A 25,562-nucleotide genomic window follows, 5' to 3' on the forward strand; every position below is an offset into this window, starting at 1 on the left:
TGCCCCTGGATGCGGGGAAATTTCCACCCAGCTGGTGCCTCTGGCCAGGGTGAGAGACGAGACAGGTGAACACACTCGATGCCGCGAGGCATCAGTGCCTTAAAAATGCCACTCGAAGATGATCTCCTCTCCCCGGGGATGGGGGCATGATGCCAGCAAGAGGTAGGGGAGGCGGCCAGGGCTGGCCTGGTGGAGGTGGGAGATGGGCACGTGCTGCTCTGCTGTGCCTTGGTCCTCGCCGGGCCCTCGGCAGGCCCTCGCCAGGCAGCCAATACACAGGTGGCTCCGCCCTGGCCACTGACTGCGTCCGGGTCACCACAAGCCCAGGGCAGCGCTTCTGCAGCAGCTGCTTTTCCACACATTTTAACACACTAACAGTTGTTCTGCTCATTCATAAATACACAACTTTATTCGCTATTTTCAGGGGAAACTTAGGCTGTAAGCTGATAAAATACGGATACCTAAAAAAGTATAAAAGTATAAATATCCCCTTAGAATAAATTTTAGTGAATTAAGTCTTAATATCTTTAAATTAAAAAACAACAAGCCTATCTATTATGTCAAGGTCACAAATCAAACGACGCTAAGTGGCCAGCAGGGCCCCACAGGTACACCCGTAGGCCACTAAGGGGCTGCCCCCCTCCCTGGGGCTCACCGGGAGGGCGGGTCACGAGGACCTAAATGTGCCCTATAGAAAGGTTGCTATGAACGGTTGAAGCCAACGGTCAACAACATACAACAGACCTTACAAAAAGGAGGAGGTAAGTCCTGGGTGCTGGAGAAGTAGGTTAATCAGGTCATTGGCAAAGGAGAAGAGGGCACAGGCGAGAAGCCTCCAGAAGCATTGGAAACGAAGCATGTCAGAGCCTCCGCCCCACCCAGCAGCGGTCAGTGCGCACAGCGATCCTAGCAAGGAAGGCGAGAGCTGCACGTCCGAGCCAGGCCCCCCGCACGCGGACAGCCCCCACGGCCAGCTAAGGAAGGCCTGTCCTCAGAGCATGCGAGCAGCGGTTCCTACAGGGATTCTAGTGGCTCCAATGTCAGGTCGTGTGGGCAGAGCCCGTGCAGGTCGTGTGAAGTCTCAAACACCCCAGAAACACCAGAGAACTGCATAGTTAGACAAAGAAAATGAGAGAGCCGGCAAGAGAGATTTGTGATGCACTGTAAACATCCAATTTTCGGCGTGACCCGGAGTTTCCGCTCCGGAAGCCAGGTGGACAGGCCTCCCGCCCCGGCCTCCATCCCAGGCGAGACAAAGGCACTGACGGGCAACGGCTCCCCACAAGCCTGAGGGTGGGCCGCACGAGACGGACTTCTGCCTCCCTTTGAGTGACTTAACAGATCGGTCCAAAACGCAGCAACACTTTCAGGCATTTCTAAAAAGTAAAAACGCTAGGTTGTCCATCCACGCTGGGGAAGAAGGGGTGCAAAGTTCTCTTGCCTGGAAAATACAAATGGAGAAGCCTCGACTGTTCCAGGCAGGGTCAGGCCGGGGGAGCCTGGCTCTGAAGGAGGCCCGGGCCCACGGCCGAGGCCCGGAAAGTAGTGAACACGCGGAGGCCGCCTCTCCCAGGAGCCGCTGGGGCTGCGAGACACTGCCAACCGCTCCCGCCTGGGAGGCAGAGCAGACTCCCCGACCCGAGGACCAGGGCCTGGTGCGCACGTGGGTGCCAGCGGGCACCCAGAGCCCGGGCCATGGCGCTGCAGCCGCTTCCTACCAGCAAGGCCCAGGCTCCATTATAGACTGTTTATGTAGCACCAAGAACGCTGTCCTTTAAATGCTCTTCGGTGATTAGGCTGGCTGGAAGCATCCTGCCTCGGGCCCATGCGGCACGCGGGATACCGAGCGGGGGCCCCGTGGGGACACCCACCTGGCCGGCACGCCTCCTCCGAGTGGGGATGCCGGGCCTCAGACAGCTGGTCCCGTCTCTCACCACCCACCTCAGAGGCAAAAAAGGATCCACACCCAGATCTCTAGAGAAATTGTCAAAAGCAGGTTTCTTCTCACGGCCAAGCTTCCTCGACATGGCAGATCGTTGCATCTTGGGAAAAGATAAAATGTTTCTTCAGCTGTCAACACTATGCTTCTCACATCCTCGAACCCCGTTCTTGCAAAATCTGAAAACGCCAAACACAGAGAATAAGGACTCAGGTGCTGGACAGGGCTTCGGCCTGCGGCCAGCTGGGAGCCACGAGGCCCCAAAGAGAGGCGCCCTGCACCAGAAGCAGGGCCCAAGAGCCCCAGTCCATGCCCGGGGGGCTCCAGGGGGCCAAAGAGGCCAGCACGAAGGTCAGGGGCAGAGAAGGGCCGGGAGACCCCACTGAGGGGGCCGTCTCACGCACCTCTGGCCCTCTGCCAGGGCCCTCCGGCTCTCCATCCTGGCCCATGGCAGACATATGTGCCCCCACCTCCCACACCAATGGCTCCTTATCAAGGGCCCAGAGGTCCTCTGAGAGCCACCCCTGCTCTTCCCCCCCGAGGGTGCCAGGGCTTGTGGGACAGGCACCAAGTCCTGAGTGTCCAGCCTGGCTAAGTCCTGGGCTGCAGACCCGTGTATGACCAGGTACCGTCGGTCCCCCGACAGCCTGCTCCTCTTTCTTTTTCCGTGTCCCATCACAAACCAAGTCCCCTCAGTGTCCCCTCAACCCTGCACTAATCACAAAGCCCGGAAGCCTGAGCCCCCAGGACTACCCCACCACCCCCAAACCCACCAGTTCACCCTGCACGCTGCCCAGCAGGGCTGACATTTTGCTTCACGGTGTGCTGGCCTCCCTGTGACTGGACCAGACACCTCAAGGGTGCCAACCCCTCCTTGCTGCAGCCCTGCAGAGCCCAAAGCTCCTCGGCCACGATGCCCGTCCCTGTGTCTGTCACTCCTCCTCGGCATCTCGGGGACAGAGCAAGGCCCCCACCCTCCCTCAGCCCTGGCATCTGTGCTTCCCACCCCCAAACCAGGCTGGGAGCTTCTCAAGGCCTGGAGCTACCTGGGGACAGGCCTGAGTCCTGGCAAACACCTGCGGAGCCGAACCCCACGCAGACCAGGTTGGGGAAGGGACTGCCCTGTGTCCCCAGGTGGGGGCTTCAGAGCTGGCAGACCTTGTGGTTTCGATCAATATGTACGGTATGGCTAAACACCAGATAACCACGAGAAACGTCCTGAGTCCTGGCCTGGCCCAACCCAGCCAAGGTGGGCACCGGAGATAGCCCACACTGTCGGCAGTGTGAGAGCTAGCCTCCTGGAGGCATCTTCTGCTCGAATTCCGGAGCTTAGTGAGATATGGCTCTGAGGACACCTTGTTTCTGAGCCCTGGACCCAGGCACAAGGTGGGACTGTGCCCCGGGAGGGGCCAGCCTGCTGGCACCAGGTCCACACGGCTGCTCTGGCCACGGAGTCTCCAGGGAGGCCCCACCAGCCCCCAACCACCTGCTCACAGGCCAGGGTGGCTGCCCAGAGCAGTGTGGCCACAGGAACGGGGGCACCAGTCACTCTCTGTCACTTGTCCGGAATCACTCAGGAGTCACAAATTCTTGAGGGTCACTCCAGCCTGTGCCCTGGTGCCTTACCTGCCCCTACTGGTCCCTGGACCCGTGCCCAGCATGTCTCTGAGGGCTCCGAACACCCAGGAGGCATGCTCTCATCCTCTCCGGCCCACTGTGCCCACCACCCGGGACCCCGCTTTTCTTCCTGTCCGGTGCACCTTCTGCTGTGATGGGGGAACAGCACCCCAGATTGAACATCCCTCCTCAGCCCAGATGGACCCTGTCTGAGGGACACGGCCCAAGGAGGTGACCGGGATGATCGTACACACCCACTCAGCCCTCGCAGGTCCCTTCTGTTCCCAAGATGCTGGTCCCAGCCCCAGCCCCAGCCCCAGCCTCTTTGCTGTTTGCAGGGCAAGCTAGAATCGGTGGGAGCCCATGAAGCACAGAGCGGCCGCTCACCTTGAGGGAGCCCAGCAGAGGAGAGGAGCATCTGAGATCACAGCGGAAAGGAGGAAGCCTATGAGACCGCAACGTGGCCCAGAGCAAGGTGACAACACAGGAGGGGCTGCCCCACCAGAGTGAGGCCCAACTACCGCCTCCTAACAAGGATAGAAAACCCCTCCCAGGACCTGTGACAGTCACAGGCCAGGCCACCCAGCATGGGTTCTTACCTGGGCCGCCTCCCACGGACACCAGCTGTGTCCCTCAAGTCCCCGGCGGACGGGCCCAGGCAGGCTGACGCTGCTTCAGCGGGCCAAGCCCAGGCCCCTAGAGCAGCTCCCCGGGGAGGAGCAAGATGAACCGCGGGGGGCGGGGGCTGAGAGAAGACTGACCTCCCGGAGGAGGTGGGTGCAGCCAGCGCCTGGCCGGCCGGCAGGCTCCCCCATGCTCCCCCAGCGCCCAGCCAGCCTCATAGCACAGCTCGGCATCCGGCCAGGCCGATCCAGGAGCCCACGGCCCATGTGGCTGCTGAGCCCCAGGCGCGGCAGCTCCGAACAGGGGGCCACTAACACAAACTACGCATGTGGTCTCAGAGACTTCGAGGAGGAAAATAAGTATCTCCACGATTTCTGAGGTTCTGCACGTACTGAATTGACAATATGAGCACAAATTTGCCTTTCTTTGGACTTTCTCACTGTGGCTACTGGTGAGTTTGAAGATACACAGCAGACTTGCACTGCAGGTCGCTGGCCCAGACCAGGGCTTGCAAACTTTCCTTAAAGAACCAAATAACAAATATTTAAGGACGGGAGGGTCGAGAGGCAACACCGAGGATGTTGTATACTTATACAATCATCGAGAAAATAACTAAAGATGGAAATGCCGCTCTGAGTTTGCAATCCCCAGTCCAGAGTTCTCACAGCCCGACGGCCAACCTTTTAGTGCTCGGCTGGCTGCACGCCTTTCCTGAGCTCTTCCCGGGTCAGACAGAGGCTGAGGAGCCCCGACCTGTATGGCTTGGCCCGAGAATAGGGGCCGGGCCCTGGAGGGACCAGGGAAGCTCCTTGGATGACACCTGGCTCGCCCACCAGCAACCTGCCCTCTCTAGGTGACTTCCTGTGCTCAAGACGAGGGCACAGAGCAGGTGGCCCCTGCTGGTGGTCAACACAGCTGGGTTCTAGAGCTGGGCAAGGGAAGAGGTCAGGAAACACAGGGACGTGGGGAGCAGCTGGGGGCCGAGGGAGCATTAGTGGAGCCCTTCATCATAGGACAAACGGAAAGAAAGTCCTCAGAGACTCCCCTCTCTCAGCATCCCTTGTGTGAAGTTCAGGGTGAGAGGCGCTGTGGGCTTTGGCATGGGGACTGAGGTCCACCCGCTAAGGCACAGCCCTTTCTCTGTGGCCCTGAAACCACGGCAGAGTGACAGGAGCGGGGAGCCAGGGTCTGGGTGCTTGCCAGCCCCCAGGAGGGGCAGGCCCATGTCCTTGGCCCGCTGACCCCCACAGCGAGGAGGTCCTGTCAAGCCTGACACACAGGGCTCTCGGAGACCCCGGGCCCAGGTTCCAGGGCTACCCATGCAGATGTCTTAAAGGAAACAGACAGGCTGGCTCCACTGGAGATCTACAGTCAGCGTCAAGCGTGGAAGGTTCTCTGTCAACTACAGGTATGGGAAAAATGCAGTGGAGGAAGGGTTGGGGTCAAGGAAACTACGGTGAGTGGTCAGTTTCAAGGGTGACAGAGCTCACCATGACATTTACACTTAATCTGAGTCATCCCCATCGGGACCCGTCTCCTCGTCGTCGCTCTGGCTCGGCACGCAGCATGCGGCAAGGGAGAAGAAGAGAGGGCACCGTCAGTGCAGGGTGGGGTCGGGGGGCAGCTGGGGGAAGCCCACCCAGAGAGGCCGCGTCCACCCAGGGCGGCGGCACTTGGGGTCAGGAGCTCCCATGGTGCCATGTGGTGACGCACACACGGACCTGCCCCACGTCGGGGGTGGTCCTGGGCCCCGAACCCACAGGCCCAGATGGGCCATGGAGAAAAACAAACACATGGCCATTTTCCCTGGGCCTGGCACTCCCCAAGTTCCAGAGTCTTCCTTCCCTCTTTTCAGTAAAGAACTGAACCGTGCCCAATCGAGGTCTGGCCTATGCTGCTGGCTCCAGAGAAGACGTGACGGTCTAAGAACGTGACAATGGTAGGGTCAGTGGGCCCGGTGGCTGAAGACTGTGATCAGGCAAGTGGGAGATCGGTCACTGATCAATCATCAGTTGATCTCGTCCAGTTCACCGAGACCAGTAAAACCTCTGGACACAGAGGTGGGGGACATCGCTGGCGGGCAGTGCTCCACATGCTACCACGGGTCGCGAGTCCACAGACTACACGAGGGAGCTCCGTGTCCACCAGGCCTCCTGGCCTCAGCCACCGCCCCCGTCCCCACGGATCCCTGCCGCCGGAGAGTTCCGCAAGTCCTTCCAGCAAATGTCAGATTGGCAGAGGGGTCCGGGAAGCCCTTGAACCTGCGGTCTCCACCCTCGTGTGGACTGCTGCCCTCGCTAAGCCCCCGCCTGACTCCCATCCTCAGGACGCGCAGCACCGCTGCCACCAGGCTGTCCCCCAGCCCGGCCCCAGTGGTTTTCCACGACTCTCTGGAGGCCCCAACCATGGTTCCGCCTCCTGGGGAGCTCCCGCCACTGCCCCCGTTTAGAAGTCACCGTGGCTGCAACACTTCAGAGCGAGGTATTTTTGGAGAGAAAAATAGGGCCACGTTTTCAAAAGCAAAGGGATTTGGGGTCACGCCTGGAGCTTCCTCACAGCACAGACACAGCTTTCTGCAGCTGAAGCCCCGCCCGAGGGAAATGAGCTCAGGCGGCTGCCCTGGTGAAGCTCGGCCACGAAAACTTTTCAAGTTCAGAAATAAAACCTTCTAAAAATGAACAACTTACACAAGAACTCCGCCTCCTCATGAGGCTGGGGCCACCTTCCACCCCAGACTCCGCGGGAGGCTCGTCCCAGGCCCAGTGCCGCGGGGACGCTCCCCGACCCAGAGGCTGCCCTGGATCCTGCACACGAGCTACGTGCCGAGTCCGGGCCGTGGACGGGAGCCCCCCCGCTCTGGACGCCCTGCGTCCCAGACAGTCACCCCGTCGTGAAGACACAGAACTTCATGCTGTGATGACCAAGCTGCCTCGAGCCCCACGGAGATGGCCACTTTGGGAAAGCTAACATGCTGGGGGACACTCTGCTGTCTGTTCCTGGGCCACACCTCCACGGAGGCCCCTGAAAGGGTCACGGGGCAGTTCTGGGCCGGTGGCGATCCGCCCAGAGGCCACCCAGGCCACGAACCTGAGGAAGGCTGGGGAGTCCCCGGTTTAAAGTTACCCTGGCTGCGGCCCTTTCCTGTGCTCACCAGGGGTGCCGCCCCAGCCCGGCCCCCACCCGTGGCCGCCCACCCCCCAGGCTGGATGCAGGCCCAGGAGTCCCGCCAGGTGGTGCCAGCCTTGGCCAGTACCGGACTTTGCCAAGAACGGAAGCATCTGGAGTCAGTGACCCCAGGAAGGAGCCCAGAGGAGAGGCCACTAGAACCTGCCACCTCTGGACAAGGCCAGCCGCGGCTCCGGGCCATGAGGCTACCACGCAAACCCACAGCACAGTCGTCCAGGCGTTTATACCCTGGCCGCACTGGCCTCTTTGGCAGGCAGAAGAGCCAGTGCCTGTCAGGGAGCCGGTGACAGTTTACGAGGGGCCGAGCAAGGCGACACTCCCGGTAGTCTGCTGCCTTCACCAGCCAAACGCGGCCCCCGAGACCAGGATGGATGTGGTTAAGGCAGGTGCCACTTGAGGCGGGGACAGGGGGGCACCCTCCAGCCTGGACGTCCCAAGTCCTCGGGAAAACAACCTACAACGGCATCACTTAAAAGACAGACTTCCAGAAGCAACTCTGCCCGTTAGAAGATGTGTTGGCAGACGGCATGGGCCACAGAGTCCACAGGGGCTCGCCCCAAGGGGGAGCCTGTGTTCAGAGACCCCTCATTCCACCACCTGTGACCCACAGGGCCTACGTGTCCTTCCTTCCAGAACTCTGCTTCTGACACGAGGCGAGAACTACGGGACTGCAAACGACAAGCACGAGGTGCACCAGCCTCCCAGCAGCCTGTGTGGCCGGGAGCGCGATATGAACCATGAGGAACGACAAGGCCCTAAGGAGACGAGCTCAGCTCTGCAAAGGGCAGCCTCCATGGCCACAAGCCCCTCCGCGGGCAGGGAGCTACAGTGTCCACGGCTGTGCCCGGAGTCCACCAGCCCGCAGTCACCCACCTTGGCCTTCTCACTGGGCTCACTGGTCGTGCCGTACGGGGAGTTGTGCAGTTCCTTGGAGACCACGCATAGGAATTCAGCCTGGTCCTCGCTCCCGTAGTTGTAGGAAGAGCCGATGCTGACCAGCTGGGACAGAGGAGAGCAGCGTGATGGGGTTGGAGCACTGCACACACACCTGCCCCTCCCCGTCCCCCCCACCGCCAGCAGGGAGACCTCGGCCGAGCGCCCACCCGTCCCCTTCCCCCGCCAGCAGGGAGACTCCAGACCAGCACCCACCCCTCCCTCACCAGCAGGAGACCCTGGCGCAGGGCCCACCGCTCCCCTTCCCCCACCAGCAGGAGACCTCGGCCCAGCGCCCGCCCCTTCCCTTCCACCACCAGCAGGGGAACCCCGGCCCAGCTCCCACCCCTCCCCCACCGGCAGCGAGACCCTGGCCTGGCACCCACACCCACGCTGAAGACAGCCGGCACTCGGGAGGTTAAGGGACAGGTCTTGGACGAGAGGTTTCTAACGAACTCACGGAAAACGCAGTCCCACAACATCCACACAGCATACGCGTGCACACACGCTGTCCCACAACACACCACGCGTGCCCATCCCTGCTGGGACATCTGGCTCCGTCAGGTTTCCGGTGGGGCCCCCAGGAGAGGGAGCCTGTGCTGGGAGGTCACGAGGGGGCAGCGGCGGCTGGCTCAGAGCCGGCGGCGGAGCACACACACGTGATGGGCTCCCAGGCGCCCTGCTCGTTCCTGCTGCGGCCACCGGGCCCCCTCCCGCCAGGGCCGTTAACCGAGGAGGGGGCACAGTGGTGTGGGGAGGGAAGGCAGGTGGAAGGGTCAGCTCAGGGGTGCTCGCCGGCACGCTGTGGCCTCCACACACCTCAGGCTCGGCTGGTGCGGGTGCCCCCCGACTGGCCGACCCGCCCGCCCCAGCTTAGCCCAGAGCCACCACAGGCTCATGCACTTTTAAACGCAAAAGGAGTCCAAAGAAAGCCTGACACCATGGTGAGGTTTTCAAAGGCAGGGGTACTACGAGCAGCACTGTGGGGGGACGAGGACACGGCGGGGGCAGCGGGCAAGGCCACGCGGCAAGCATACAGCCTTCGTGGCCAGACAAGGGCAGAGCAGGCTGCACGGGCTCCCTGCCGCTCCAAAGTCTGTTCTAGGCTCACTAGCGTGGGGAGAGGTGTCCTACCGCCCGTGAACCTTGGGGGTACACGGCCCTGGGTGCAGACTGGGCTGCGGGCGTGTGGCCCCTGACAACGGTCTGCACGTTCTTACGAGGCATGCCAGCCTCTTCTGAACCTCCCTCAGATCCTTGTTCTGGCCTCGTGGCCGATCACTGGTGACCCAGGCGTGGTGGCAGGACCCCTCAGGGGTCGGGGCTCTCGCCCTACTTCTCCCCCAGTGTTTCCCGCTCCTGCTTCTGAGTAGAGCATTTCTCATCGAACATGACCAGTTCTGGAGTTTTGTAGGCAAGAACTGGGAGGAGGACACGCTCCAGGCACAAAGTGGGCAAAGCAGGTTAAGGTTCAAGGGGAAGAGGGGCGCCTGGGTGGCTGAGTCGGCTGAGTGTGTGACTTCAGCTCAGGTCATGGTCTCTCGGTCTGTGGGTTCCAGCCCCACGTCAGGCTCTGTGCTGACAGCTCAGAGCCTGGAGCCTGCTTCGGATTCTGTGTCTCTCTCTCTGCCCTTCCCCCACTCACGCTCTGTCTCTCTCTTAAAAATAAATAAAACATTAAAAAAATTTCTTCTTAAAGATTCGAAGGGAAGAGAGGCAGCTGGCCTGTGTGATGCAGTAGAGACCCACCCAGAGGGGCTAAGGACAGAGTCCTCAGACTGGCCATGATAAGGAAGACAGAAGCCTGTGCAGGAGAGCTGTGCACTGGGCTCCAGGGGAGGGTGACCCGGGCCAGTGACTGCAGCCCCATCTCTCCAGCCCTCGTCTAGGCTGCATGTGAGGGAGGACACCAGGGCCAGTGGGGACTCCTGTCCCTGCAAGGTCTCTGGCATGAGTTTAACGAGGTCAGAAGCCACCTGGACCCCCAGCATGGGGCAGGGCAGGCCTAGTTCCAACATCGTCAGGGACAGAGAGCAGCCCTGGTGGCCGCAGGGACCAACCACTCACCCTGCTGCGCTGCCAGGCCGGAGAGCTGGCCCCAGGTTGGAGGGACGATGCAAACGCCGCACCTGTCCTAGTGACATTTAAGGGCTCTCTACAACATGATCCGTTGTTTCTAAAGACCCACAGAAAAGATGTGGCCTTAATCAGAGGGGAGGCCGGGTGATGCTGTCATTTCCCACCCTCTCTCTGGGCAGGACTGCACACCGTGGCCAGAACCCACGCCCGACAGAAGCTACTGATGGAGGAATCTTCCAGAGGCCAGAGGGGAGCCTGGTGAGAGGGGCAGTTGCTACGGGGGGCTAGGGGCCAGGCGGGGTCACAAGTCCCAACCTCAGCCCAGACCGGCCCGAAGGACAGGAACGTGAGGGCACCCGGGACATGCCCCGAGGACGCGCTGGGGCCGCGGCTACACGGGACGGGAGCCGGAGCACCACGAAGGAAGGAACACCCGCATCCTCACGTCAGGCAGGGAAAGTGGGGTACGTGGCTGGGCCGGACCCAGCAGCACCTTTCCACTCGCGGGCGGGATGGGGACTGGGGGCTGCAGGGCAGCCCCACCGGGAAGGGCATCTGTGCCAGCCGTAGCACACAGGGGCCCAAGCCACCATCCGGTCGGCCCTCAGGGGAGGGGATGCGAGGGGACAAGAGGGTGGGGCCAGGCCAACACACACCGAGGCTGTCAATCCCACACACGCAGGGAGACCCCAGATGGAGACACAGAGAACGGCCCCCCGCAAAGGAGGAGGGGAGCGGGGATGGAGGTCTCTGTGTCGGGGTGGGGGTGGGGCTCCAGGAATAGCCCCCCCCCCCCCCCCGACACCAGTCCAATCAGGACAGGGCGCAGGCTGCGGCCCGTGAGGTGTCGGAGGACACGTGGGGACGGCGAACCACAGGCCACGGACGCCTCATGACTGGCCCTCAGGGTCAGCAGCCCGAGGACCCGGGTGGAGCCTTTGTAATTAAAGGTTCCCAGCCTGGCAGGGGCGTGGTGGGGAGGGGCTCACCTGCTCGAACTTCCAGCCGTCAGACATCGTGGACACCATCTGCGTGAGCTCCTCTTCCTGACACTGGAGCACGCGGTACACGTGCTTCACCGGCACCTGGGGGAACCAGAGCCGCAGACGAGTCGGGCCGCGCGCCCTCCGGCAGCCCTGCCCCGTGCGCCAATTCTGGGGACGGCCCAGCAGGGGACCCAGGCGAGACTGCCGCTTGCGTCCTCCAGCTCTCGGGCTCAGGCTGTCGGGCGCAAAGCAACCCCGAATGCATCCGCCAGAGCAAAACCAACAAGCCAGACAGCTGCCGTTTTCCACTTCCTCGTCCGCCTCCCCAAGTATTTCTATTTCTAAACTGCCAAATACAATGAGTCACGTTCCTGAAATCCCAAGAGCACCCTTGGCGGGACGTGGACACACGAGGACACCGTGTGTGAGTGCAGGCAGCTGGGAAGGCCCGGCAGGGAGGCCCGGGGAGCCTCGCAGGACCAGCCTCGGGCTCCGCTGCCAGAAAAAGCTGTGAGACGCTCGCTCGGGGCGCTCAGCCCTGAGCCCTCCCTCCTCCTCCCTCAGTGAAGCGGCTTCAGAAAACCGCGCCCACCAGCCGAGGCGCCCACCAGCCGAGGCGCCCACCAGCCGAGGCGCCCACCAGCCGAGGCGCCCACCCGCGACCTGCGCTGAGCCGCGGCCGGGGCTCGGTCTCGGGTGCTGAGAGTACCTCGGGGACTCGCCCGCCAGCAGCCTGTCCTTCCGGACCTGCTCCTCGGGCGGGAGGCGGCGGTCCCAACGGAAAGAGGGAGCACAGCGGGGGATGTGACCCGGAGGTGAGCACCGGAACGTTGAGGCGACAGCGGTCACACGGCCCCAGGCCTTGTGAGGAGAGGCTCCTCTACCGTGTCCCCCCACCCCCCGCAGAGGGGGACACAGAGGCAGCCAGGTGCCGGGCCAGACTGTGTCATACAGCTGGATGGAGGGGAAAACAGTGGCCAGTGGCCGGAGATGACAAGGGAGCCTGTGACCGTGTGCTGCCCCCTCCTCGGATCCTTCCCGACTGTCAGGGCACCCGAGAGGCTCCCACAGGAGGAAGGACTGGGGACGCCGTGGGCCTAGGACCAGCCACTCTGAGCGGCCAGGTCTTCAACAAGAGTCTGACGAGGGCCAAGCGCTCTAGCCAGGGGCCTGCAGCGCCCGGTGGGAGAGCCTGCTGGGGGAGGGGGAGCGGAAGGGTTTCATGCGGGCGGAGCCTCTAGATAACCGAGGCAGCTCTGCAGGCGCTCCCACTTCCAGGTCCAACCCCCCCACCCCCACCCCGCCCCGCCCACAGGAGCTGCTCACTCTGCCAGCCGGCGGGAGCTGACACGACAGCAAACTAATGCCTCAGACCCTTCGACGCCTCCCTCTGCGCAAGATGCCGGACGCAGCCCGCTTCAAACTCCGGCCTAATGGGCGGCAGAGTGGCTGGACTGGCTCCGGCACTGCTGACTGGCCAAGTGCGCATGGGTCCCACGAGGGGATCCGCACCACCAGGCGGGCACACGGAGTGCTGACTGAGCCCTTCTCTCCCCATAAAAGCCAAGTCTTCGTGGAACCTACACTGTCCTGCAGGAACCCCACCCCCACCGTCTACCCCTGAACTCACTGCCAGCTCCCCGCTTGCTTTCCCTCTGGCCACACTAGCCCTCTCAGTGGGCTGAGCACACGCCTGCCACAGGCCATTTGCACTTGCTGCGTCCCTGCCTACAATGCCCTAAGATGTCCACACACCCACTCCACACCCTCCGTGGCAAAGTCTATCCTCTCCCCCTGGAGTGGGGCTCCCTGAGGGTAGGCTGGGCAGGACTGGACACATGTGCCCAGAGTGCAGGCCACAGTGCCAGCCAGCAGCACCAGAGGAGGCAGCTAGAGAGCAAGCAATGAGGTGCTAGGATGATCGTGGAGAAAGACCACCGAGACAGGACAGCGCCGATCCCGGGGCCTCGCGCAGAGGCTGCCCCCGGTCGGCAAGAAGGGAGGGGTGCGAGCGGTGCCTACGTGTCAGGCCTTGGAAGCTGCGGGCAGAGTAGCCACTGGTCTTACCTGGGATGTTTTGCTGTCTCGTTCTCTAATTTTGTCCTTTACAAGTTTTATTAGTGAGGTGATGTTGTAAAATTCCGCTTCCTCTAACACTCCTGGAATGGAGAAAAATGCCTAGTTTTCACCAGACCCAGGAATAAATGTTTCACCCCTGTCCTGCAGTGGAACCACAGCCCGCCTGGCCCGGCCACTGGCAGCTCCTCAGCCCGGTCCCTCGGGCTTCCTGCAGACACTGCTGCCCTCAGCAGGGCTCCCCAGGATCAAGGGCAGAGGGTGTGCTTACTGACCCTACTCCTAGCACGCGTCACTCCGGGTGGGCTGCTGGGTGCACAGTCACACCTGCACCTATTCCAAGCCTTGCACTGGGCACACCGGGGTGGCACTCTCTCTTGCCCCCACAGCCCGTGGGCCATCTACTGCCCTAAATGTGTGGCCCGGGCCCGGCCGAGTGGCTTCGTACAGGGCTGAGTCAGTTGGTACCTCAGTTTCCCCATTAAACTGGAAGACTGTGGCTGGTTGAGAGGGTGGCTCCCAGCCACCCAGGCATCCCTCAAGCTCCAGGAAATTCTAAGGAACAAACCGAGAAGGCCCGGCTTCAAGATCGCTCACGGGCATTCCAGAAGATCTGTCCCGGCCAGACCTCACTCTGTACAACGTGTCCCTGCACTGGCAGCACTAGGAGCCCGGAGCCGTGGACTCCGCTCAGGCCCAACCAGGTCTCCAGGCAACACAGACAGGGTGGAGGAGGGGGTGGGCGGCATCTTTCCTCAGGGCTGCCCTCAGGGAGGCTGCAACTAGAACGTGAGGCTGTTGGCCGGCCCCTCAGGCCTGTGTGTGGCAGTGGGGGGGTGGGGGTGGGGGGCTTCACGGCCTGAAGGGCAGGCGGCCCCTTCCCACGCAGGGACCCTACGTGTGCTGTGCTCGCAGGAGCAGACGGGCGGCAGCCGCTTGTCTGCAGCCCCCCCAGAAACAGTCCGTGCAGGGAAGTTTCGTCTGCAATTGTAGAGCTCCACGAGCAGAGCACAAAGGGAAGGCACTGCCACCGACACGAGTGCACGTCCGCGAGGGTCACTTCAAGAGAAGACGCCGACCCGGGTCTGGAGGCCCGGGAAAGAAACGACCCGGAAGCGGCGAGGGTGGAAGCAGCAGCCCAGTCCAGTGTGGGCGCTCGTCACGGGACCTCGGTCACAGCCGGAGCCAGAGCGCCGTGGACCTCGCAGGGCCCTCGTGACATTTTAAGCCGCGCGAACGGCCGCTCCCGGCATCTCTACTTGCTGCGACCGCACGGAACGTCTGAGCACAGACAGGAGTTGGAGCCGAGGGCGCAGTGCTGCCCTGGAAGGAGAGCGCACCCAGACCGAGGAGGCCCCAGGGCTCCCCCGGCGGGCGTGTCTGTGACCCCCGGAGCCAAAGCAGCGGTGAGAACTAGTGGCGTCCGGGGGGAGGAGCCCCAGCCCCAGCCACATCGCTAACCAGGCCCCTGGAGCCGCCCACGGTGGGGGGGGCGACCCGGCCCCTCAACTGTAGCAGGCCACGAAGTCTCCGTTTCCGGAGGAAGACAGGGGGAGAGGCAGCGAGCCGGCCCCACCTCTCGGAGACACACGCCTGCTGCCCCACAGGGCACATCTGGGAGGCCGCCAGGAGCCAGCGAGGGGACGCAGGCACCCGGGATTTCTGCGGGGATGGGGGTGCTCGGGGCCCAGCACACGGGGCGTGTGCCTCACAGGGCAGCTCAGGCTCAGAGGGGTCTGTGTCTTAGGTCTTCCTAAGGTCCTCCTGCCCACCAGGCCCCTGTCCCCAACTCACCCTCCTCTGCGAGGTCTTTGTTAATGACCAGCTTGCCGTGTCTCAGGTAGTTTAGCACAGGCCCAAAGTAGGTGGGGTCTCTGTCGATTAAATAGGCACCGGTTTCATCCTGCAAAGAACAAAGCATCTTGAGTCCCGCACGAGAAAGCAAGCGTCCCCACGAATGACCCCAGGCCAGGAGGCACGCCCAGGGTTGCGGGGGCGTGGGGTCTGCGCGCGCCCCTTAAGCCACAAGCACACCGTGTTGAGGCCCTGCGCACCTCTGGCCATCTGCAGCCTCGCACCCCGGTCTGTCTCCACTCCAGGTCTGGGCCAAGTGAAGCTCTGTTGGTAGAATCACCTCGCCGTATTCAGGCGGCAAGGCGACCGCAGCGCCCCACACACAGCGGAGGAGCTGCTCTGCCTCTTGCCGTCTTAAAGCTGTCCCAACACTCTCCTCCGCGGCGAGTGCCCACGGCCTCCTCACCTGGCCTCCTCACCTCGGGGAGGGGGTCAGAGGCAGGCGGAAGAGTGACTGCGCGCGCACAAGCCTGTCTTCCGCTGCAAGGTGGTCCCAGAGCCTCCCAGGGATCACTGACAAAGGAGCCTCGCCCCGTGCGGCAGGCAGTTGCGGAGTCTGTGAGGCCTTCACAACAGACCGTCAGAAGGTGCTTCCCTCCTCTAGGTGGGCCCTGGCTCCTCCCAGGGGATGCCCGGGGGCCTCTCTGAGAGTTAGGGCCCTCTGCCCAGCTGCCGGCAAGCTTCATCAACCACAGCCCGGACAGATCCGCAGATACGCCGGCCTGGCACGGGGGCGGGGGAAGTTCCGAAGGACACCTCCATGGAGTAGAGCCCACAGAGGCCCACCCAGAATAAGAGGCGTGGGGGGGTACTGCCTGTGAAAGCGAGCCACAGCCGTCTGCGGGGGAGTGACGGCACCCCGGGTGTGGGGACGCTGGGGCCCGGAGCCTTGCAGCTCAGCGGCAGGACCCGGGCCCTCCGCCCAAACTCCGGCCAGGACGGGTCACCGCTTGCACGCAGACCTCCCGGGTCCATCCTCGTGCTCCACCCCCACGCCCCCACCCCCATCTAAGAAGCACCTGTCAGACACTGTCCCAGGACCCCTGCCTCCTGTCTCTCTGGACCCCTACTCTTCTCCACGCAAGGCCCAAGGACCCAAGGTCTAGAAAGAAACAGTGCTGCCACAACACGAAATCGAGGGGGACTCGTCCCCACCCCCACCTTCAGGTGGAAAAGAGTCCAGCACATGACGTGTGCACATCACCAAGCTCAGGAATGATTCATCGGCTCGCTGCTACCTCGACAGACAGCTGGCAGGTGGTTGGCTGGGGACAGGGCACCCCAGGGAACCTCCCTATCACATGGGGCCCAGGCCTCAGTGGGGCCAGACTGGGGGCTCGAGGACCGGCATCACACTGTGCTTCCCCCACAGGAAGGGTGGGCAGGCTCGGCCCCTCGGCTGCCTCCACACGGACTCCCACACGCCCGGCCCGGAGGGAAGCACAGAGCCCTCCTCCCAAGTCTGCCTCGGGGGGAGCCCGCCTGGACCCAGAACAGCGGGTTCACTGACGGGACCCCAACACGCTAAAGAACAAGTGACCTTGTGTGGCAGGCTGTGCCCCAGGTAACCTGACGCCCGGACGTGCCACCCGCACCAGTGAGAGGCCAGCCTGTCCGGCCCCGCCGCTGAAGAGCGGCACTTAAGCTCTTTCCCCCACGGAGTTCCACCAGGGCTCTCCGGACCAGTTTCTTCCTGGGGGTTCATCTCGGTCGGAGGGACTCCGAGGGCAGTAGGGCCGGGCAGCAGCGACAGGACGTGGGGCTCTTACCTGGGCTCATTGGGAGGTTTCTATTTCCACAGGAAGTGTGGGGGGCCCTACACCGAGACCCCAAAAATCCCCGGGGCCTTGATCTTGGGCTACTGCCCAGATGATCAGACTGACTCTCACGCTCACAGGCAGGACCTCCTCTGTAAAAACCCCGCATCTGAGCAGCCGAGCGTGAGCAGCACGCTCCAGAGCTGGTGAGTGTGGTTGGGCCGTGGACAGGTGGACAGACCCTGGACACTGCGGCCGGCACGCTGACACAGGGGCGAGGGGCCTCAGCACCTCATGTGCTTGTGCTGGGAATGCGGCCCTGAGGCCTCTATCCTGTGGCAGAAATAAAGGAAAGTACAGACCACGGAAAGAGAGAACAAAACAAAACACCCCAATTCAGAAGAGGAGTCTCAGGCTGCTTAAGCAAAAGCCCAGGGAGAAGCATCTTGGCGACACCCACAACGCCAAGTGCGGGAGCGGCGCGGGCGCGGGCAGGACCCGGGTCTGGTCACACTTACGACAGGCAGCAGGGAACTAGAGCAAGATGTCAACGCCGGCTGCTGGCGAGACTCGCGGGTCCCCCGTCTCCTCTTTCCGTCCTGCCCTCCATTTATATAATGAGCGTGTGCTACATTTGTAGAGTGGTGAGGTTTGTGTTTTTTATAAAAGAGCCAGAATTAAGACTGCTTCTTGACAAATCATTTCCCTCTGTTGACCTTCCCCACTTCTCAGTGAATTAGCGTCTGACCTACTTGTTTAGTGCTGGCTTTAAAAATATACATGTACCTTAAAGGCTTAAAACGGGGGAAGCTGGCCTTGGCTTCTGAACGGTACTGAGCGCCAACGCCCCTCAGGCTTTCAGGCCGCACACCCGGAGCAGGCGGCTCGCTGGTGTGCAGGGCGGCTGGGTGCCACTCCCAGTGGGCCCCCCCTCCGAGGCTGAGCCCAGCGTCTCCATGGGAAGCTGGAACCCTGCCTCCCTGAGCTTAGGCTGCTAGACCGTTGGCCCCACACGGAGAGGCTGCCGGGCCACAGAGATCATCAGGTCCTGGCCATGAGCCCCGTGCTCATAGTCATTTCCCGGAGAGGAGCCAGCGAGCGACCAAAGGTAGGGCCAAGCCCACATCACGTGCTCTCCCAGGAGACACCCAACCTGCAGTCCCTCAGCGGGGAGGCAGGGAGGCCGAGCGGCTTTGAAACCACCCGGGAGCCCCGCCCACCCCGTCCACTCCTTTCGGGGCCCACCAGCCACCCTTAGCTCACATTGCTGGATAGGAATCAATGCTCCGAAGGGGCCGGAAACACAGCGGGCCACCCAATAAACAGCCCCCTAACCTGAGGTTCTCCCTGCCCACTCTGCGCCCAGAAGCAAAACCTGGCTCTCAGGTTCAGGGCAGGATCGAATGCGCTGCCCAGCAAAGCACCGTGGACGAAGTGGGGGCCGCTCACCCCTCAGGGGTCACTCCATTGACACAACCACATGGTCCTGAAAATGGCGATGAGGAGCGAGGGCCAAGGGTGTCAGGCTCTCACACAAGATTCTAAATGGAGAATGATTTGGAGCGCCTGGGTGGCTCAGAAGGTTGAGCGTCCAACTTTGGCTCCGGTCACGATCTCGTGGTTGGTGAGTTCCAGCCCCGCGTCGGGCTCTGTGCTGACAGCTCGGAGCCTGGAGCCTGCTTCCCATTCTGTGTCTCCCTCTCTCTCTCTGCCCCTGCCCCCTGGAACTCTGTCTCTCTCAAACATAACGTTAAAAAAAAAAAACATCAACGACAATAAACGGAGAATGATTCTGTTGACATGTGAGCGCTCTTTGGGGAGCACCTTCAGTCACCTTCACAACCTCCATCAACACCCCGGGAAACAGCGTCACCACCACTTGGGTGCAGGAGAGAATGCACAACCACCAAGACCTGAAGAGGGCGGGGTGTCCTGAGCTAAACCAAGATCAATTCTGTCAAATTTCCCAGTTGAAATCTAAATGCAAAAGCACAGAATCCTTCCTCTGAGCACAAACCTCTGCGATGAACCTTATTAGAAATACTTAGGTTTTACTCTTAAGTTATCCATTTTAAGTGACTATTTCAAACTCGTACGTAAAACCTTCAACCCCTGCCCTCTTCTGTTTTGTTTTCTACAGTTTGTCAAAGTCTTGATCCCAAAGAGGCCTTAGACGTCCCCGATTACGAACGATGAAATGGAGGCACCAGACACATGTGTGAGGCACTGGAATTCACAACCAGCCCCACCCCCGCCCCATGCCCAGGAGTGCCAGCTGGTTCTGATTTAGCGCTCCCTGCACGAGCCCCGAGATGCCCTGTGTACCCTGAGAGCTGACACACCCTTGCGCACGTCAGGGGAACATAGGAAACGCAGGACTCTGGACAGAGACAGGGCACGAGTGTCAGGGTCCTGGGTCATTCCGACCCTCGGCACTGCCCATGGCGACCAACGTCCTCAGACCTCAAACTGCACTCGACTCGCGGGGCCCTCCCCCCAGGATGTCCCAGATGGCCACATGTCAATTCAACTTGGAATTTAGGATGACGTACACGACTCACAAGAGCTCGACGAGCAGCAAACCAGAGCGTTCGTGTGAAGGGCCCACCCACGTGGGTCCCGCCAGACCCCAGAGTACATGGGGATGCTTCACCGTGACCGGTTCAGGTCGGCAGGGCCGGGACCCCCTGGGAGCAGACGCCGCATCCACCGTGCACGCAGAGGCGGGTGCCGGTCACGCTGGGGCAAGGGGACCGTCCTGGGCAAGATCCCGTGACCGGACCTGCCAGCCCGCGGGCCAACCGTCCAGGTCCCAGCTGCTACAACACTTCTGTCAGGTGCACCCCTCCCTAGAGACATGCCAGCTGCAGAACACCTGCACGCAAACCCTCCACAGATGCCACGTTACTCACTTTGGTGGTGGGCATGCGTGTGTTCACTATAAATCTGCTGGCATGAGAAAATCAACGGGCGACGGGAACAGGCGGGCACCATGACTCCCTGTGGCAGAAGCACCACACAGGAAGGACCCAGGGTCCCCGACCACAGTGCCCCCTCCACTGACTCGGAGGCGTGGCCGCCTCCAGGCTGGTCCCCAGGCCCCTGGGTGTCGGCTACGCCGGGCCCGCAGGCAGCACACTGCAGCCGGGGCGCCTTGCCGGAGGCTCACACCGAGCCCGCTGCTCCGACAGCCACCGCCCTGCTGCCTCCAAGGTGGCCTCTGCCCTCTGCCTACACTCGGCCCTGCTGGCAGACCCGGGTCAGAGGATGCCCTTCCTTCCTGCTGGGACCGAAGGGCAGGCCCCTGGCCCCTCCGCTGCCTCAAGCGACGACCACCTGGTGCACCGTGCTGCCTGCCTCTCCCTTGCCTGTTTCACAACTCCTACCTCCGCCTATGCGCTGGAGCTGGTCCAGCTCATCCGCTCCAGGACTGCTGCCACCCAACCCCGACTTGCAAAGATCCTGGAAGCCCAGCTGCCGGGGAAACGAGAACCCACCGGAATGTGGACGACGGGAAGAGACACTCGTGTCGCACCCACACTTGGATGCCTCAAGCCCATTTCATTCATTGGGTTGGACGGTACCTGAACCCTGGAGCTGCGCTCTCCAGGCTCAAAGACCTCAAATTTCTTGCAAGAAAACTCAGTAGCTGCCCAGGAAGCTGTGTCCCTCCCCCATGGCACTGGTAGAACTGGGAAGCCGCCCTCTGGGGCCTGTCCTAAGATCGGCCAGGAGCTCTGGGGTGGGGAGCAGGGGCAGCAGGAGGGCCAGGCTCCCACAGGCTGCCCTGGGAGGCCGGCCGAGGCTTGCGGTGGTTCCAAGAGTATACGTAAGAAACAAGCGGTAACAAAACAAGTTCTGAAGGGGAGGGAAAAGAGTTCTTTCTGAAAACCAAGCCAACAGTTAAGACTGCCACCGGTGCTCTCCGTCTACTGCAAGGAGCCCGCACAGGCGCTGGGTGGAGGTGCTGTGACCTACACCCTCCTCCTGAACTCATAAGGCTCCTCCACAACTCAGGCTCCGAGAGGTGCACCAGCTTACCCCAAGGCCACACAGCGGGTTACGGTGTGTCCAAAGTCAAAGTCAGGCCCGAGTCCCCAGTCTACCTCTGCCACCAGAGAAGACGCTCCGTCTCCCTAGCTCCATACCGAAATGCTCTGCAGCATGGGTGGAGCACCCTGGCCATGTACAAACGTCCCCTGGTGCACAGTCAGCTCCTTTAATGGACTTTAAACACTGTTGGCCCGCAGCGTCCTGGAAGGGAGCGGCGAGCGCCCACTCACAGCCGAGAGCAGCCACAGACGACGACGCGCAAACAAACGGGCACCTCGGCGTTCCCATAAAACTCGATTTGCAAAATCAGGCAAGACACCTGATGGAGGGTAGTTTTTTGACCACTGCTTTAAAGCAAACTCGTCACCGTCCTGCTAGGCAGGAGCAACCACAGGCTGCATGTGCAGAAAGAGGAAGCACTCCGGAGGGCCAAGCGTTTCCTCCTGGGCTGCCCTTCGTAGGCGGACAGCGGGGACAACCTCAGGCGCCGGCAAGGCAAGTCCTTTCTCAGGGCTCTCCGGCCTGGGCTCACGGGCTGGTCCAGGTCCGAGGGCCATCCGATCAGGTGCCCTGTGAAGAGGAAATGTGGGCACCACCAGCAAGCACCTGCTCTCCCCTGGGGGAGGGGAGAGGCTGCTCCCAGCTCAAGGGGGGCCCCTCTCGCTCGGGGCCCAGACCAGCCACGGCACGCGGTCGGGGCTAAGAACACGCTCAGAGCCATATCCTCAACCAAAGCGTGAAATGCAACGCACCCAAGTCTCAGGACACCCACTCGGGGCCTCAGACAGGACCACACAGCTGTCACCAGTGCCCGGGATGGTCTTAAAAATTTGGGGAGTTAGCCTTTCGCCTCTGAGTTGGTTACACGGAACATAATCTGCTCTTTCCACTCTGAGGAATCCCCACTGCTCTTGCCAAGCGACTTAAGAGTTCGTACCTCCACCCACACCCCCGTCACTTCACCCTGTCTGTAAAATCCCTTCCACTATATTTCCAACCGAAACTCTGTCTGAAACTCTTGCCAACACCGAGTCTACCCGGAGTGAGCACAGGCAAAGAACTGCGAGTGACATGTCGTCAGAAGCACTGTGACAAGCCCCACCCCTCCAAAACCCATCTGACGCCACAGCATCTGCAACCCCGGAGCCAGGACAATGGCCCCGTCAAAGGACAAAAGCTCATGTTTTCTCCGGGCCTGGCTTGGCAGCAGACACTGAACCCACCTCAAATCCTACTTAATCTGAGTGGTTTCAAACCACCAAGTAGCAGTATTTCCTGTTTCCCTTTTAACTCCTAAAGCATCTCCACACTGAAACAGGGGCTGATTCAGCTCTAAACAAACTCTAACCTGTTTTCAACAATGTCTAATGGGCCAGGTACCACGGAATACAAAGAGACTTAACCCAAATGAATCACACGTCAAGTATTTACAAAGCACTTCCGGGAAGAAGAATCACGCCTGCCCTGCCCCTTACAGGAGCCTGGGAGAAAGATGGCCCAGGACAGCAGAGCACATACTGAAATGAACACCCCAGACACAGCCCCGTCGGAGGAAACCCCAGGAGGAAGTGAGAATTCGTGCCTGGGCTGTCCGTAAAGAGAACGGCACGGCAGCAGTGGGCCCAGAGTCAGAACATGAGACAAGAGGGTAAGGGTCTGGAGTTCCGAAAGGGTGGGCGGTGGTCCCAGGCTCAGTCCTGAGACAGGGAACATGGATTCGGGGGGAGGGGGACCGGTCGCAGCCCCGCCCCCCACTCTCCCCAACAACCTGTCTGTCCACATCTTCAGAAGACAACCTGTCTGTCCACCCTTGGTCCACATCTCCCACACGGCTTCCAAGCTCCAGGCACTCTCCCAGTGAACTCCAAACCCATGGGTTCCTGAAAGGTTCCTGGTCTCCCATTTCTTGGAACAACTGCCCTTCAAGTCTCCCCACCCAGCCCCTAGCCACACACCAGCTTGCTGGAGCCCAGGAGCTCGATCAACACTAGTCAGACGCCCAGCTGGAATCTTCCACCAGGTCTGTGCTGACGTCCAGTCCTAGGGATATCTGCCAGGTATGTTTCCATTCGTTTTAACTACCGGCTGAGGGCTTCGAGGCTTTGACACGTGCATCAACATCCTGTTCCTCGTTCATCATGGAATCACTGGCATCCCACTTCTCCAAACACCCTCCCCCTCCGCCCTCATCCTCTGTATCCTCGCTCAGAGTCTAAGCATCCAGGAGCAAATACGGGAGGCATTCTTTCATCGGAACCAAGAGGGGAAAAACTGAGAGGACCCGGTATCTTACACATTTTCTTCTCTTTAAAGTAAAGGTACCCTACCACCGTGACCGGTGTGAATTAACACTACTCCTTCTGGCAAATTCCCATCATCTGTGACCAAAACTAACCCTTATTTACTAACAACTCCTCTGTGAGACAAAATCTGAATCTCCCGCTTCATGTTCTAAACTTCGGTGTTACACTTTGGAAGTGAGATGTGGTTAAGTGGATGATGATGACAGAAAGCAACATGGATATACGCTGCTAGATTAATTACCTCCCCCAAAGGACGATTATTCCAGTCATGCGTAATTTTTTTAAGCAGTCTTGAGACAGCAAAATAAAGGGATGGATTGACTTCACTGTGCAAGCTATCGTTAATTGGATCTTAATTGTACTAGTGAATAGAGAGACTTTGCCTCAAAAAAAAAAAAAAAAAAAAGAAAGAAAGAAAAGAAAAAGAAAAAAACCCAGTGGACAAGAGCAATTTCAAATCTGATTCAATACACAAAACAGGAACTCTCGAGTAGAAATGCAAGTGAATGGCCACTGTGACCCACTGTTTTTAAAAAAAAAACAAAAAAAAACAAAAACAACACAGTAAGACATACACCCATGCTATAAAAGGAAAATCACAGCAAACAAAAGGCTATTTCTACCCTGGAGATGACTGTCATTTTCTGGGAGGTCAATTCTCTGAGAGTGGAGAGCTCGGTCAAATAAGCAATGGAAACCGCTGGGGGTGGTGACAAGGGAGACTAGACCGCCAGCAACTCCAACCCTGATTTCTACCAGCGACAAGCGGTGTGGTGGTAGCTCGGGAGCTCTCGTTTCCTGATGGTAAGGTCATGCCACACCGAGGATGGTCTCTGTCAGCCTTCTTGAACCTGAAAAGGGATCTGAGTCCTTCTGGGAAGACTTATGCCTGGCAAACGTTGAGCTGGCGAGGCACAAAGCCAAGCGCAATTATGTAGGCTCAACTGAAAAGACCCAGCAAAGTTAGAAGGATGTGAGCTGCCTGGGATAAACGCAGGTAACAATTATTCTTACAACAGGGCCTCTTCGGAGTTTCAATACGGACAGCTCCTGAGAAGCTCTTCCTCGGCCACACAAGACTTACAGAGGTGATAGTATAGTTTCTGTATCGTCTGCACAGGAGTACGAACGCTTGCGGAGACGAAAGGCACGCTGCAAACCTAGAAGCTCCTATCCTTTCGGAAGAGCAGGGGGAAAGCGGACGGGAAAACAAAAAAAATTCCTACCTAGTCCCTCCTCGCCACCCCTTAACACGAGCAACATTTTCTGTGAAAAATTATTCGACGGGCGGCACCTTCTGAGTGTTGAGTGGGTGCAAGTTGTGGCCGTAAACGAGGGAGCGCCAACTCTCTAAATGCAAGTCACCGGGAAAGGCAGGTCACCCGTGTCAACACCCCCCCCCGCCCCCCCCCCACGCCAACGTTAAGTCAAACGTCTGGAATGCGAAAAGATTAGAAGACGCCAGGGTCCTTCGATTCCAGAGCCAGTTAGTACACGAAGACACAGAAGAGAAGTTCACACACCAGGGGCAAAAGAACCCAGAGGGGGAAAGAAAGTAGGTCCACGGCACGGTCCGGGGTCTGGGAAACCTCCGCCGAAGAGAAAGCGAGAGAGAGGCGCCCGAGGTGGGCCGGCTGGGAAACCCGGAGGGCGGTGGGCGACAGGGCGCCGTCCTCTCCTCCCCCGGCCCAGGGCGGGGGGGTCGGGTGCCCTCGGGCCGGGCGGGTGACAAGGGGCGCGCGGGGCTCGAAACCCGAGGCGCGTCTCCTCAGCGCGGGCAGGGGGTGTGCGGCGGGCCGCTGCCAGGGCTGGCCCGCGCGGCCCTCACCTTGTCCGAGTCCAGGTCGGGGTCGGCCTGGCACAAACGGTACAGGAAGGACTTCGGGTCCCGGCACAGCGTCTGCCGGGTGGTGAGGAAGTAGGTGCCGCCGACGTTGAGCCGGACCCACTTGGACACGCTGCCGGGGCGCTGGGCCAGGGCGCCGAGCCCCGCGCTGCAGCGGCGGCACAGGCCAGCCCCCAGCCCCGCCCCGAGGCCGCCCGGGGCCGGCGGCAGCAGCTCGCAGTGATTCTCCGCCATGATCCCAGCAAGCCCCGCCACAGCTGCCGTCTACCGGAAGCGTCCAGTCTTTAATACCGTCCTCCGAACTCTGTC

The 25,562-nt window shown here is 60.8% G+C and overlaps 1 protein-coding gene across 2 annotated transcripts; it reads right to left on the reverse strand.

The window, feature by feature from the left end:
- Nucleotides 1–387: 387 nt before the first annotated feature.
- KCTD5 (potassium channel tetramerization domain containing 5) lies at nt 388–25,527 on the reverse strand. 2 transcript variants are annotated; one of them, XM_023246972.2, is made up of 7 exons: nt 25,236–25,527; nt 15,235–15,343; nt 13,432–13,523; nt 11,368–11,463; nt 8,240–8,365; nt 5,671–5,729; nt 388–2,118 (listed from the first exon to the last, which is right to left on the reverse strand). In XM_023246972.2, exons 1-6 carry the CDS (start codon nt 25,485–25,487, stop codon nt 5,685–5,687), a joined length of 720 nt encoding a protein of 239 aa, XP_023102740.1. In that variant the 5' UTR covers nt 25,488–25,527; the 3' UTR covers nt 388–2,118; nt 5,671–5,684. The 2 variants fall into 2 exon arrangements, with proteins under 2 accessions (XP_023102740.1, XP_023102741.1); XM_023246973.2 differs by lacking the exon at nt 5,671–5,729 and having other exon boundaries at nt 25,236–25,526.
- Between the last annotated feature and the right edge of the window lie 35 nt (nt 25,528–25,562).

The sequence above is a fragment of the Felis catus genome, chromosome E3 (assembly GCF_018350175.1).
Source record: "Felis catus isolate Fca126 chromosome E3, F.catus_Fca126_mat1.0, whole genome shotgun sequence".
Classification (NCBI taxonomy): domain Eukaryota; kingdom Metazoa; phylum Chordata; class Mammalia; order Carnivora; family Felidae; genus Felis; species Felis catus.

Excerpts from the sequence above, each read along its gene's own strand:
- KCTD5 (XM_023246972.2), bottom strand. The coding sequence starts at position 25,487 with ATGGCGGAGAATCACTGCGAGCTGCTGCCGCCGGCCCCGGGCGGCCTC. Across the intron at positions 13,524-15,234 it reads CAAAGACCTCGCAGAGGAGG|GAGTGTTAGAGGAAGCGGAA; the intron begins GTGAGTTGGGGA and ends TCTCCATTCCAG. Across the intron at positions 5,730-8,239 it reads AGCCCAGTGAGAAGGCCAAG|AGCGACGACGAGGAGACGGG; the intron begins GTGGGTGACTGC and ends GTGCCGAGCCAG.